At 37.1% G+C, this 14555-nt stretch overlaps 2 protein-coding genes and 2 pseudogenes across 2 annotated transcripts; all 4 read right to left on the reverse strand.

The window, feature by feature from the left end:
• Window positions 1-832: 832 nt before the first annotated feature.
• Window positions 833-7104, reverse strand: LOC104763200 (uncharacterized; annotated as a pseudogene).
• On the reverse strand, window positions 1082-2904 carry LOC147921617 (uncharacterized). Its single transcript, XM_087499663.1, has 5 exons — window positions 2764-2904; window positions 2285-2686; window positions 1956-2195; window positions 1574-1870; window positions 1082-1378 (listed from the first exon to the last, which is right to left on the reverse strand). Exons 1-5 carry the CDS (start codon window positions 2902-2904, stop codon window positions 1082-1084), a joined length of 1377 nt encoding a protein of 458 aa, XP_087355789.1.
• A 1135-nt stretch (window positions 7105-8239) lies between the features above and the next one.
• On the reverse strand, window positions 8240-9544 carry LOC147921618 (uncharacterized). The gene is made up of 3 exons (XM_087497757.1): window positions 9341-9544; window positions 8715-8943; window positions 8240-8661 (listed from the first exon to the last, which is right to left on the reverse strand). The coding sequence occupies exons 1-3, from the start codon at window positions 9542-9544 to the stop codon at window positions 8240-8242; spliced, it is 855 nt and encodes a 284-aa protein (XP_087353883.1).
• Window positions 9545-10265: 721 nt separating this feature from the next.
• Window positions 10266-11338, reverse strand: LOC104763201 (uncharacterized protein At2g29880-like; annotated as a pseudogene).
• Between the last annotated feature and the right edge of the window lie 3217 nt (window positions 11339-14555).

Genomic DNA, 14555 nt, shown 5'->3' on the forward strand with positions numbered 1-14555 from the left:
TGTAAAAATGAGATACAAATTTAAAATTTATATTTTATACTTAATATAATATTAAACTTTAAATTAAATTTGTATTACTAAGAGATTGACTACATGTTGGGTTTAGAGTATATGGTTTAGGGGTTAGATAGTTTAAGAATGGTGAATGGTGAATGGTGTAAAAAAATAGAAGTTTCATATTTTTTACTTTATAAAATTTTAAAATTTAAATAATAGAAGTTTTATATGTTAGATTTGATAAAATTATAAAATTGCCAAATATTTTTTTTTAAATAGGGTTTAGGGTTTAGTTAACGGTATTTTCACAATCCATATATAATTATCTTATTTTTTATTTTTTTCCAAACTGTTAGTAATATTTGTATATTGAATTTTTCTTTGTCCGATCATCAAACTATATGTCCTATAACGTTATTTTTTATTGTATATATTTTTAAGTAAGTGTGAAACATGATATATAGAAAGATCAATTAATTAAATTATTCCAGCCGAGTAACATCTGAAAACATACATTGTCTGATTTATTAAAACCTTAGAATTCAAAATAAACAAACATTCATGGAAAAACAAGTCTACGAAGAAACAAAAAAAACAAGGACATATCTAAAACTTAGAAACAAGTTCCCCCATCTGTAACATCAGCTGTTGTCATTCCTGAAAAAACAGAATAAGTTAGCCATCAGTTGTTGTCAACATGTTTTGCACACATATAAATTAAAGTATATACTAACCATTACTATTTTGTCTTCTGGCCAGGCAATAGAAGTTCCAAGTGCACCTTCCATATACTCGATTTCAGAAGATTGCCTCCAACCTGTAGCATCTTTAACAATCACAACATCAACCCATACTCGACAAGCATTAGGCCCCAAAGGAACGTGATGTACAACTTGCTCAGGATTGTTAGACGACCACCGTCCTTCAGCAACAACAACCTTCTTCCCAGATATATCCATCAACTTGCATTTGGAATTTGCTTTGAATACGAGACGCTTGAAGAACAACCAGTCAAAAAACGAAGGCATAACTCAACAGGAACAACCACAACCAATCATGCAAATTTTATCCATAGCCCAATAAATTATATGTAAGTTATAAAAAATACTTGTGATTTGCGACGAGGAGATGCCTCTATCAGAGTAGGTTTAGATTTGGCTGAAGGTTTCTTCAAAAGAGCTTTTGGAGTTACTGGAGACTTGTCATTCTGGGAAGTTGGACTTACTGAGTTACTCGAAGATACTTGAATATGAGGAGATTTAGAGCTTACAAGAGACTTCTCAATAGATGGAGATGGGTGACGAACAGGGGATTCATGTGTTGTCTCCAACACAACTCTATCCACTGTAGGCCTGCAAAGTTCTATCATGTCCACAGAATCCTGCAAAGTTCTATCAACTCCACAGGGGAGTTTGCATCTGTTTTTTGAACTAGTGATAGGACTCTGCGGATCGGAAAAAACGTGCAAAACAGATCGAAGGATTATTTAACGAAGTATAGTCTATATACAACAAACAGTGAATAAAACACACTCAACCTTAGGTACAATGTCTTATGTAATGGCACATTCTAGAACAATACATAAATCGACATCCCGTGCAATCATTTCCCCAACTACATCCTCAATAGTAGACATGTCAGGCACATGTCTCCATAGAAATGCGTCTGGCTTTGTAGCTGATTCAATTAAAACCTTCACAGCATGAGGTCCTAAAGGAATCCCATGCACTAATTCATCAATATCATAAGAAACAACACGACCCTCAGCAACCTTCTCATCAGACGAAGTCCAATCAACCAAATAACACTTAGGAAGTGATTTGGTATTTACACTCTTATGAACATAGTTTTCACCGACAACGACCTCTTGTCTCTATAATTTCAGAAACATATCATTCAATTAATATAAGTACCTAAGTATTACTACCACTAATAGAATTTGTATAAAGTAGACTAACCTGGATATGAAGTTTTTCAATTATTTGCTCTAAGTAGTTAATTTTATTTTCCATTTGAATCTGATTTTCTTCCATGGCAGTCATCGAGTTGCTGTTGAATTGGAAACAAGCCAGTTTGGTTAAGCTCATACCTCTACCCATTGCTCGTAGTCTTCCTGGATTATCAGGTCCCAAAATCTGTGTAAGCATATCTTCCTTTGGATTCGTTGTAGCTGAATCCTGTCTATCTCTGATGCCTTTCTCTGCAAACAAATACCAAATTAATATACATCACCCAAATCATTAATTCCAATTTATAAAGTAATCGAAAAGGAAGAAACATAACATACAATCTTTTCAGCCGCATCAATGTTAACAGGAGTACCATCTTTCTTTGTCCGTGACTTCACCCACACTTTTAGCATTGACACCTTAGATGGTTCTGAGCTACTCTTGACCAATTCTTCTCTCAATCTGACCATTCCTTTACGGCCACAAGTATGAGGTATCTGCTTCTGCCTTCTTTTCTTATATGAATCACTTACTACTTTAAAAGCATTACTAGTCTTATCTTTGACAAATTTACGCCATTCAGCTTGTCCCACATTATTCGGACGTAGACCCATCCTATGTTTCAAGTGCTTAGCTCCTCTGACCTGACCGACAAGGCGTGATTTAGATGACCTCCACAGACATCCCATCTGCTTAAACGCAGCATTTTTTTTATATTCTTCATCAAGATCAAACCTTGCCTGCATACAAAATACTCATGTGTATCACTAACCTTTATTAATTAAACTTGGATACTGTTAAAAGTAAATTATATTACCTGAATGGCATTCCACAAAACAGTTCTGATATCTTCACCAACCTTTTTCCATCTCTCAATTGTGACAGGAACATGTTCCCGTACTAATGTACCTAGATATGATGACAAAGATATTGACCCTCGACCACAAGGTTCTCCCATGATAGTATATTCAATGTGATGTCGTTCATTTGGGTCCTTGGCGATGTGTTTCATCCTAGTTAGCCCTCGTTTCTTCTTACGCTTCGGTTCCGTCATATTTTCAGCATCATCCGGAGTATCCTCTTCATTGTTAGCAACAGCAGCAGTCGGAGTATCCTTTTCACCTGAACCATTCACTACATTGCCTTCAAGATTATTGTCCTCGTCTCTGCCATCTACCTCCAAATCGTTTAGTTCCTCCACAGGCTGTTGTTCCTCTCCTAACTCAGCATCCACTTCATTAACTTCATTCTCCATAGCTTGATCAGTACTTTCAATCTGCTGGGCTACCAACTCCTGAGTTTCCAACTGTTCTTCTCCTACATCATTAACCTTCTTTGTTTTTTGTGTTCGCTTTTTTCGATTAAGGACCATCTTAGTTCACCTGAAACCAAAAAAAAATTTACCGACATTCAGCAATACATAAACTTTTTCAGCAAAGCATAGAATTAGTCAGCACAACAAAGATCATAACCAATCATATATTCAAAAACACAATCAATAAACCGATTGTTTCACACATAAATCCCTTCACAGTCAGATCGGGCATTCCTAGCTTCATCAACCAAGTCATCTGCATCCATGTCGACTGATACTGGCAATGGCCCAACGTCTGCGTTTCCAGATTCAGCATCTTCTACACTGTATCTTCTTGTAGAACCTCTTATAGCTACATACCAACTCGATGATTCATCTACCCTTGAATAAAACACTTGCTTTGCTTGAGATGCTAGTATGTATGGATTTTTTGCGAAAGAAACTTGACTTTGGTTAAGATTGACAAGGGTGAAGCCGTCTTCTTCCTTTACTCCATTACCTATATTTTCCCATTGACATCGGAATATAGGAATGTAGATGACATTGTAATCAAACAGTATAATATCCACCACTCTGCCATAATAGGACACAACATCAACCGTTGGAGAATTGTCTTTTGCACTCGCTCTACACAATGATGTGGCCTCATGTTACACACCACTGTTCTGAGTTTGCCTATCAACTGAAATTGTATGAAACCGATTGCCATTGACTATGTAACCCGTGTACGATCTTGCGCAATGACGAGGACCATATGCTAACCACTTAAGTGTATCTTCATGATGATCAGAATTGATAGGTATCTATTTCAAAAAATTGACAAGTGTCATTGACTGGAAATAATTATATGATTTATAAAACCTAGAAAAATACAAAACATACCTGTTATTTTAACCAGGAGGCAAATTTCTGAGTATGTGTACTCCATAACGTTGTCGAATCACGTCTACACCTTTCACTAAAATCTTGTTGATGTTGTAGGTGCATGCTTAATTTTAAAAAAAAAAACAAAGCTTCAATTACATGTATTTAAAACAAACTTAACCAAAGAGACTCTTAATAAAACAACTTACTCTACATAAGGATCAAGCAAGGCCAAATTGTGAATCACAGTAAGATGTGCTATGTTCCTCTCATTGTTAGTAAGAGTACATGAAGTGGCTGCTGATATAGGACGACCCTCCAGTATAGAGCAATTCTCATAATCAGCATTTCTATCGAGTTCCTCATCAGCATTTGTTGTCTTTTTCAAGAAATCACTGCAGAATCGCATGCATTCCTCAGCGAGATATGCTTCAGCAATACAACCCTCTGTTCTTGCAGTGTTTCTTACAAAGTCTTTCATAACTTTCATGTACCTGGGGATGAAACACATGGACCTTATAAGTATAATATATTATTCTAAACCATACAAAGTTACAAGTTACGAGATTGTACCTCTCAAATGGGTACATCCAGCGAAAATGAACTGGTCCACATAACCGAGCTTCCCTGCCTAAGTGTACAGTCAAATGCACCATTATATCAAAGAAACTTGGAGGAAAGAACCTCTCGAACATGGAGATAGTTTCCACAATTTCATGCTTGATTACAGAAATTGTCTCTCTGTCAATCACTCGCTGACACAGTTGGTTGAAGAAAGCACATAAGCGTCCAATAGCTATCCTTACACCTTTAGGTAACAAACCTATAAATAAAGAACATGAGAGATTAAAAACATAACAGCAAATTGTTGAAATAATAAAGCTAAAATAACTCAAATTATACCTCTAATTGCAACTGGAAGAAGTTGTTGCATCAACACATGATAATCATGTGATTTAAGTCCTTTGATGGTACAATCTTCCATCTTAATGCATCTTGAAATATTTGAACAATCACCATCTGGACCTCTGAAGTCAAATAGGCGCTTACAGAATACTTTCTTCTTAGTTTTGGACAAAGACCAAGGAGCTGGAGGAAGATATGTTCTTTTTCCACGGACTTGGGGATGCAAATCCATCCTAATACCAAGAAGTTGCAGATCTTTTCAAGCATTAACACCATCCTTTGATTTCCCACAATGCAATAGTGTAGCAACCAGACTAGCCGCAACATTTCTCTCCACGTGCATCACGTCTAAATTATGTCTGACCGGCATTTCCTAGACAAATTCAACCCAGATAACAAAAAGAATGGTTAAGACTTTTATTTTTAACAATATATGGTATATAAATTAACATATAATCTTACCTTCCAATAAGGTAATTTAAATAAGATTGAGCGCTTCTTCCATCTGTATAGCTCCTCTTCATCTACCTCTTCTTCTTCTTCTGATTCATCATCAGTATCAGAAGCAGAGTCAACACAATATTTCATCTTCCTCTTTCTTCCAGTTACTCTTACATTTCCAAAATCATTCTTGTAGTTTTTGAGTATTTGATATATGTTATGACCAGTCAGAATCCTACTTCTTCTTCCATGCTCAGATTTACCATCAAACCGTGCTTTCTTTCCTCTATAAACATGACTGGATGGCAGAGACTTCCGATGAGACATGTATACGTGCTTTCTGCAATTACTCAACCACAAACTATCTGTGTGTTTCCCGCAGACAGGACAACCCATTTGACCTTTTACTTTACAGCGTGCTAGATTTCCATATGCCGGAAAATCCTGTATGGTCCAGAGAAGCATTGCCCTTAACGTGAATGTGGTGTGACTGAATGCATCATACGTTAACTCTCCCTTCTCCCACAGATGGTTGAGATCCTCTATCATGGGTTCTAAATACAAATCTATATTGTTTCCAGGTTGAGTGGGACCATGTATCAACAATGTCAACATTATGTTCACTAGCAGAACAAGCCATGCACTATAGTTAACATTCTTCATGTTGAAAGGATTAAACCCATCTGTGGAGAGTCCAAGCCTAATATTCCTTTCTTCTGCAGCAAATGACGGGTACTTCTCATTCATTTGATCCCACGTCACAGAATCCACAGGATGACGCATTTTTCCATCGGTGCTCTGATTAGTGAAATTCCATCGTAAGTCTTTGGCCATTTCCTCTGACCTGAACATTCTCTTGAGACGTGGAATGATCGGAAAGTACCTAAGTACTTTCTGTGGAATACCTTTTTTCAGCTCACCATTTCTTGTGTTAATCTTCCAACGTGAAAATTTGCATTTAGGACAATTGTCCAGCTCCTGCAATTGATGTCTAAATAAACAGCAATCGTTTACACAAGCGTCTATCTTATCATAACCCATATCAAAAGATTTCAGAAACTTCTTCACCTCGTACAAGGAAGTGAGCAATTCATTATCCTTGGGTAGCATCTGTGACAAAGTCTCAAGCAGAAGATCGAAGCTTCTATCAGACCAACCACTCTGTGTGTTTAGCCTAAAAAGTAAAACAATCGCCGAGAGCTTGCTGTGGTTTGCACATCCCGGATATAATGGTGTTTCTGCATCAGCTAGCTTCGCTAGAAACTCATCCGCTTCTTTTTCATCACCCTCAGCAACCTCACTTAAATCAACCTGACTAACCAGCTCTTCATCTATAAATTCAGCAGCTTTGAATAACCCTAAATTCTCCTGGTTCCACTGACTTGCGTTCTTTCTACACTCAGTCCCTGATTTCACTTCTCCATGATGATACTAGTCCTCCCGCAACTTATAACTCAAATCCATTCCCCTTGTTACTAGATGATCAACAACATCACCGGCTGAGTGACGATCTACGTTGCGACAGTCAATGCACGGGCAAATGATCATTGCATTCTCTCCTAAACCTGCAGTCACAGACCTCACAAAATTCCAAGCACCTCTCTCATACCGAGGATCAGCTCTACGGTGAAGTAAGATGAAAGCAAAAAAACAAAATTCAATGAGAACTTTTAAATATCTTTAACATAACCATAAAACCAATAAGTACATCACTATAGAATGGTCTCACATACCTGTTAAGATGAACCCATGTCTTTTCTACCATTATATGTGCTTACCCGGCCGGAAAAGAAAACAAACCCATAAGAATAACTCAAACACGAAACAAACACATTCACCACAGTTTATAAAAACGAAATATCAAACATGCATCCAAGTCATTCAACTCTAAAACCAATCAATCAAATATCCGTCTTAATGAGATGTGATTGTGACAACTAACCTCTGTGTTCTGATGCAAACAGGCGGAGATCGGCTAAGTTCGACGCTACTGAGACATAGACGGAGAGAGACGAAGACGGAGAGAGACGGAGGCGGAGATAGACGGAGGCGGAGAGAGACGGAGGCGGAGAGAGACAGAGGCAGAGAGAGACGGAGGCAGAGAGATTCAGAGATAGATGGAGACTGAGATCTGATGTAGTCGAAAAGCTTTTTTTTTTTTCTTGTTTGGTTAAAGTGTAATAAAGTGAGACATTGAGAATCGATATTTTATTTGGTAAGGTGGGAAACACCCAAATATTTTGCCTCCACAACCACTTTCCAGCTACAATAGTTATTTTTATGTTCCCGCTTAATGAAAAACATTGTCAGCGTTAATCTAATGTTACAAAATACTTAACATCTGATTTTGGTACTTTTAGGGGGAGGTATTGGAGGGGAAAAATTTAAAGAATTTATTAGAAAAGAATTAATGACACAATTCATAGATTTTCTTGTATTGTAAAAGATTTTCAAATCTTTCTTTGTGATTCTAACGACTATAATTTGTATCATTTTATTAGATTTGAATAGAATTTTAATACAATTGAAAATGGATAATTTATTCTAGTTTCCATCTAACGTAGAAAAGAGTAGACTAGTTTCAAACAACAACATAAATAAATTCAACATAAACAAATGGATAAATTCGCTCCTTCATCCTCTATCCACGAAGGCTAGGAGTTAAAAACTTCAACAGAAACAAACACTACAATAGTTTATTAGATGTAGCAATTTAATTTTATTAAATGCAAAACTTGAAAACTAAAATCTATCTATCAATGAACTTTTAAATCGTAGCATCTTTCCACATGTCTTCGGCCATAGATTGTCTCCAATTATTTGCATTTTCTCTGTCTTGCTCTTGCGTCTCGAGAGGTTCTTCTCTATCAATTTCATCTATATTGACAGAATTATTTCCATTGTTAACTGCATTATCTTCATTAGGGAACACACCTTCGTCCGATCGACATTCTCTACGAAGAAAGTTATGCAGTCCTGCACAAACTAAAACTAATCCAGCTTGTTTCTTGTAAGAAAAAGAAGATGCAGATTTAAAAATAGCAAAATGAGATTTAAAGATTCCAAATATCCTTTCGATCACATTTCTCAGAGAAGCATGGCGAAGATTAAATAACTCATATGGAGTTTCAGGATCACGCCTTTGACCCGCAAATTCTTGTAGATGATACTTAACACCACGGAATGGAGCTAAAAAGTTGAGACGATTTGCAAATCCACAATCAACTAGATAAATGTTTTACCATTGGGCACTTGGAACTTGTTAGTTTCTCTAGTTAACGCATCACTTAACACTCTTGAATTGTGGGCCGAACCCTCCCATCGACTCAGAATGTAAATAAACTCCAGATCAAAGTTCCATACAGCCAAAACGTTCTGAGATATTGTTCCTTTTCGATTGCGATAGCTTGCCACCTCACGCCCAACTACTGTTGCTGGTATATGTGTACCATCTGTCGCTCCAACGCAATTCTATAATACATGCAAAAAAAAAAGTCAAATTCTATGAAGAAAAAAAACTAAAAGAATCAATTTAAACAAAAGATGAAATAATGCACCTTAAAATATGGATAAAATCGTGTACTTTCTCTGATCTTCAGTGGCACTAAACCATCTGGTTTCACCATCTGACTTGGAGCTATTATAAGCAGAGCTTTAAAAAATTTATTAAAGCTTGTGCTCACTGCAAACTTGGGCCTTTGAAATGTGTTTTTCACGTGAGCATGAAGACAGCAAGCATCTCTTCGACATATATTTTTTTTTGTGTTTTGTAAACCAGTTTTGTCTCTGATGATCCTAGACAGCTTCAAAACATATCTGAAATCATACGATACAGCACCCGAAAATTTTCGGGATCATCTTTTAATACCTTTTGTATATATTCTTCTCCGAGCTGTGTGACTGGTCGACGAATGGGACGTTCTATATAATCACCACCCATGAGTTGCTGTCGTGTGTTATGAATATGAGCTCCTACCATCATCATTACCACCATTATAGATACGTCCACATCAAAATCATCGTCTTCATGCACTCTTGTTTCTTCTTCTTCTTCATGGTCATTTGGATCCATCTAAAAAAGTAACCTATTAAAACAAATTAGTAATTATGACCATGTCTCCCATATAATACAAATATATCTTCAGCACAACTGGGTGCAGTGACAATAACAACAAGAACTAGTAACGATATAGAAGAACAATAATATACCTCTTGAAACAGCTTACGAACAGCTTTGGTTGATGTGGGCTTCTTCTCTTCTATTTGTTTTGAAAATATAAATGTTAGTCGACTGATCTAGAAACATAAAAGAAAAGTTACATATATATAAGTGCTGAAATTTTAAATCTTAATAAGACTAATATGTAGGGATTCTTATGAGATATAATAGGAAAAAATCATATCTTATATATTTTGAATTTGAAAGTTTCTTTAAATCTTTACATGTATTGTTTCCCTAATTTTGGGGACTTTTCTTTTGGTATCATTGACTTAGCAAGGATTCATTTACGTGTTCTCTTTCACATATATACATATATGCTTTAAAGGCATCACACATTCGACCATGTATAGATATTTGCATTATTTGATTCGTGTAAGCTTGTAAATAATAACAGTTGTCAACGAATTTGTCTTTTGATGCACAAATTGTTCAGCTCGTGTAAAGCGTACGTGATCCAGAGGTAAACAAAGACACATGTTATTATTATTATGATTATTTAAACTTCAAAACTAAGGACTTATTATTCTGTTTTTTAAGGAAAAAAGCAACATTTAAAAGAATAAAAGAAAACTACTACTAGAACAATTATTCTAAACTTACCTATTGTTTTATTCGATTCAACAAAAAATAAGAAAATAATATGCTAAGTGTTACGGAGAATCCAATCCAAGCGGTCTTCGACAAATATGCTCACAAATACGTTTTTCATTTTCAACGTATTGATCCTGGTTACTGCATCATAGCGGACATGATCTTCCAAATCAGGGATCTCTTTGACAGCATCCCAAACTTTATTCTTTTTTTTTTTGAGTTTCTCTAAACTCAACTTCTCTTTGTTGTCTTTCTTTTCTTTGTTGAATCAGACTTATGATCTGAGTGCTAACTCGAACCATTTCAGTTAATACTTTCTGTGAAGACTCACCATGATTAGTGAATCTGCTGGATCTCCATTACGACTGGGTTTAGCTCTTTTCCTAGTAGGTAACTTTGGTTTAACAGAGACTTCATTCACTTCGTCGTCATTCTCCAAATCATCTCTTGCTTGAAGATCATCATCTTTGTATTCAAAAGTTTCAGCATTTGAATCACCACCAAGTCCAAACGTGTTGTTTCCCTTTGCTATAACAGTTTCAAAAATCAATTGCAAATCTTCAAAATCTTCGAAAGTGCTGGTCCTCAGGGTTTCATGCCTTGGATGCCCCTGCAAAAATATTATACATTAATTATTAATTATCAATCTTGACTAAAATATATTTAAATTTGGGAAAGTTAACCAAAGGAGAGTTACCAACAAGTAGGCTCCCACACATCATCTGGAGCTGTAAATTGTTTTCTGATGGGATCCCATCCAAAACCAGAGCTAAAACGTAAGAGTTCAGAGTACATATTATATTCCCTTCTAAAAGACTTCATTCGACTTAAGTAATTCGTGTAAGTCTTATTGTATTTATGCTTTTTATTTAGCAGTGGTAGTATCTTTGTCTCTACCGTAGCTTTATTTATCGAACCGTTTTTGTCACGCCACCCCCGTTTGATAGCTTCAACTAATGCAGCCTGCAACTCTTGACTCTCTTCATATGTCCAAAAATTATATGGATTTTTATTAGTTTTTGTCTTTGTGTGCGACCCTTCTCCTGTATCCATTCTAAAGAGAAAAAAAAACAAAAAAAAAAACATAAGGAAATGACTTAACATGGGAGTGTAAGTAACTATATAAAATTGAAATAGAGAACTTACGAAGGATGAAGGATGACTGTGGTTTTCTTCAAATTGTTTTTGTGAGATGATAGTTGTTTTTTTTGCTTTTGAGAAGTGAAAGGATCTCCAATATTGTATAGGAGAAGTAGTCTAACAAATACTACTTTTTAGGGATTATATGATATATGATAAACACAATTTAAAATTTGAAAATGTATATACCCCATAAAGAATATTTATCTGATTGATACAACACAAACTTCACACAATAATCTTTTATTAGAATATTCATAAAGATTAGTCAATAACGTCTCTCATTTCAACGATCATTTTTTTTTCATGCAAAGTACTATCCAAATCCCACCTTAAAAGGTCAGATTTTTTTCTTCACGTATTGCACTAACAATTCTTTAACATTCTCGTTAAATCAAGTTGCTATTTAAATATATATAACATCCAATAATACTAGAATTTAATAGAGATGAAAAGTTAACGTCTTGAATAACACTGGAATTTAAAAGACTACTTAAAAGTACTTAATCCAATAACAAATAAATTTAAAAGACTTGATAAAATGTTTAATCCAGTAACACTGAAATTGAAATGTCTAATGAAAGAAAATTCTTTTACATTCTCCTGTCAAATACCCAGTAGCAGTTCATAAATTCGTGCTACAACGAACTGCTACTGAAGCTCATATTTCTTGTAGTGATATAAATTTGTGTTTGTGGTGCAGGTAAAGGCAAATTGTAATCGTGGAATCAAGGCAATGAAGAGGAGGATGTTCTAGGGACTCGATTGGTTGTTATATAGCATTTTTAGGTTGCTAAAGTTGGGTCTTTAGAACTTGCTAGGTTGTCTGTTCCTTGTTTCCTGTTGTTTGACATTGGAATGGTTATGCTTAGATATTGGTTATTCTATTATTGAGTATTATTGGATATTGATATATGTTATTCCGCTGTTGTTTGTGATTGTGGTTAGGTGGTTAGTGGGTACGGGACCACTAGTTGTAGTTTATTTATTATTATTATTATTTATTATTTTTTTTTTAAAAAAGGTCAGGTCGTTTCAGTGTGATAAGCTATCTTCACATCATAATTCGCCACCAGCTCCATCCACCGCCTCTGCCTCAAGTTCAGCTCGGGCTGAGTGAATATATAGTTAAGGCTTTCATGATCTGTAAACACTTGTACATTTGCACCATAAAGATAAGATCTCCAAATCTTTAGGGCAAAAACTACAACACTCATCTCTAAGTCATGAGTAGGATAATTGTCCTCATGCTTCCGCAACTGCCGTGAAGCGTAGGCAATCACCTTCTCATGCTGCATCAACACACACCCTAACCCAACTCTGGATGCATCTGTATACACCACATAGGGTTCTCTCTGCTCAAATAAAGCCAATACTGGAGTAGTAGTCAACATCTCCTTCAGGCTTGCAAAGCCCTCCTCGCACTCCTGTGCCCACACAAAAGGAACTTCCTTCCCTGTCAACTTAGTCAAAGGACATGCTCTGCTTGCAAAGCACTGCATAAACCTCTTGTAATAGCCTACCAACACAAGGAAACTCCTGATCTCTATGGCATTCGGCGATCTAGGCCAATCTCTAATAGCATGTATCTATTTCGGATCTACAGAAACTCCATCTGTAGACACAATATGACCTAGAAAACCCATCTCACGCTACCAGAAACTACACTTGCTCAACTTAGCAAACAATTTCTGCTCACGCAGATTCTCCAGAACTGCTCTCAAATGCACTGCATGCTCCTCCGGACTCTTGGAATAAACCAGTATGTCGTCGATGAAAATGATGACAGACACGTCCATAAACTACTGAAACACGCTGTTCATCAACCTCATAAACGCTGCTGGCGCATTTGTCAACCCAAACGACATCACTACAAACTCATAATGCCCATACCTAGTCCTGAAAGCAGTCTTCCTCACATCTGCCTCATCTATCAGAACTTGATGATAACGCGACGCCATATCTACCTTGGAGAACCAAGTAGCACCTCTTAGCTGATCCAACAACTCATCGATCCTGGGAAGAGGGTACTTGTTCTTCACAGTGACCCGGTTGGGGCCCCTGTAGTCAATACACAAGCGGAAACTTCCATCCTTCTTCTTAACAAATAACATTGGCGCTCCCCACGGTGATACACTAGGACGGATGAATCCCTTGCTCAACAAATCCTCTAGTTGCTTCTTCAGCTCTGCCATCTCTGTTGGAGCCATCTTGTAAGGAGCCTTGGATAACGGTGTCATTCCCGGTTCAAGTTCAATCATAAAAGGATCAGACCGAGATGGTAAATATCGCTAACCGTAGACTTCCCCACTAACTTTTTCATAGATATGATAACCAAATAAGCCTCACGGCCCTTCTCGATCATCTTCCCAGCCTCAACGGCGGAGTTCACGAGACTCCCCGAAGTCGGTCTAACCCCCTGGAAAACCAACTTCTCTCCTGGACGATCAAACTCCACTCTACCCCGATGACAATCCATATGAACCATATGCTGATGCAACCAATCCATCCCCAAGATAACGTCAAACAGCTCCATTGGGCTGATAAGCAAATCCGCAGGCCAAGAATCTCCCGCGATCTGAATATCGATACCTTTCGTTTGACCCATGACTCTCAGAAACTTGCCTCCAGCAACTCTAACAACTCCCGCACGCTCTCCGGGATCTCTCCTGATACCTGCACTCTCTGCACACTACGGGGTAATGAAGCTATGAGTTGCTCCAGAATCAAACATAACATGGGACTTAAACCCGCCCACCAACAAGGTCCCTACACAAACCTCATATGTTGAGAACCTAACATTTTATCATAGGCAAATATACAATCTGAAACTACTAAAATTCACAAAGTTTAAGTATCAAAAATTATACTTGTGATCGCCCCAGCACTGGTTCCACCAGTCTCTGCCCTCCCGGCTGCACCTGCTGCAACGCTGCCACAACTACCGGCATCAACTTGGGAGACAAGGGCCTGATGTGCCCTGGCTCCCTGCAATAGTAGCATACACGAGCCGCTGCCGTCGGAGCACTCCTCTTGGGACAGCTAGCAATCTTGTGATCCTTGCCCCCACACCCAAAGCAACTCAGACCACCCGGCCTCTATGTAGCCTCCCACCTCCTCTTGGTTCCCT

The sequence above is a fragment of the Camelina sativa genome, chromosome 18 (genome assembly GCF_030686135.1).
Source record: "Camelina sativa cultivar CO46 ecotype springtype chromosome 18, ASM3068613v1".
Lineage (NCBI taxonomy): Eukaryota > Viridiplantae > Streptophyta > Magnoliopsida > Brassicales > Brassicaceae > Camelina > Camelina sativa.

Excerpts from the sequence above, each read along its gene's own strand:
- LOC147921617 (XM_087499663.1), bottom strand. The coding sequence starts at position 2,904 with ATGGGAGAACCTTGTGGTCGAGGGTCAATATCTTTGTCATCATATCTA. Across the intron at positions 2,687-2,763 it reads TTTTGTGGAATGCCATTCAG|GCAAGGTTTGATCTTGATGA; the intron begins GTAATATAATTT and ends TTTTGTATGCAG. Across the intron at positions 1,379-1,573 it reads GGGATGTCGATTTATGTATT|GATTCTGTGGACATGATAGA; the intron begins GTTCTAGAATGT and ends AGAACTTTGCAG.
- LOC147921618 (XM_087497757.1), bottom strand. The coding sequence starts at position 9,544 with ATGGATCCAAATGACCATGAAGAAGAAGAAGAAACAAGAGTGCATGAA. Across the intron at positions 8,944-9,340 it reads GAGAAGAATATATACAAAAG|AATTGCGTTGGAGCGACAGA; the intron begins GTATTAAAAGAT and ends CATGTATTATAG. Across the intron at positions 8,662-8,714 it reads CAAGTTCCAAGTGCCCAATG|CTCCATTCCGTGGTGTTAAG; the intron begins GTAAAACATTTA and ends TCAACTTTTTAG.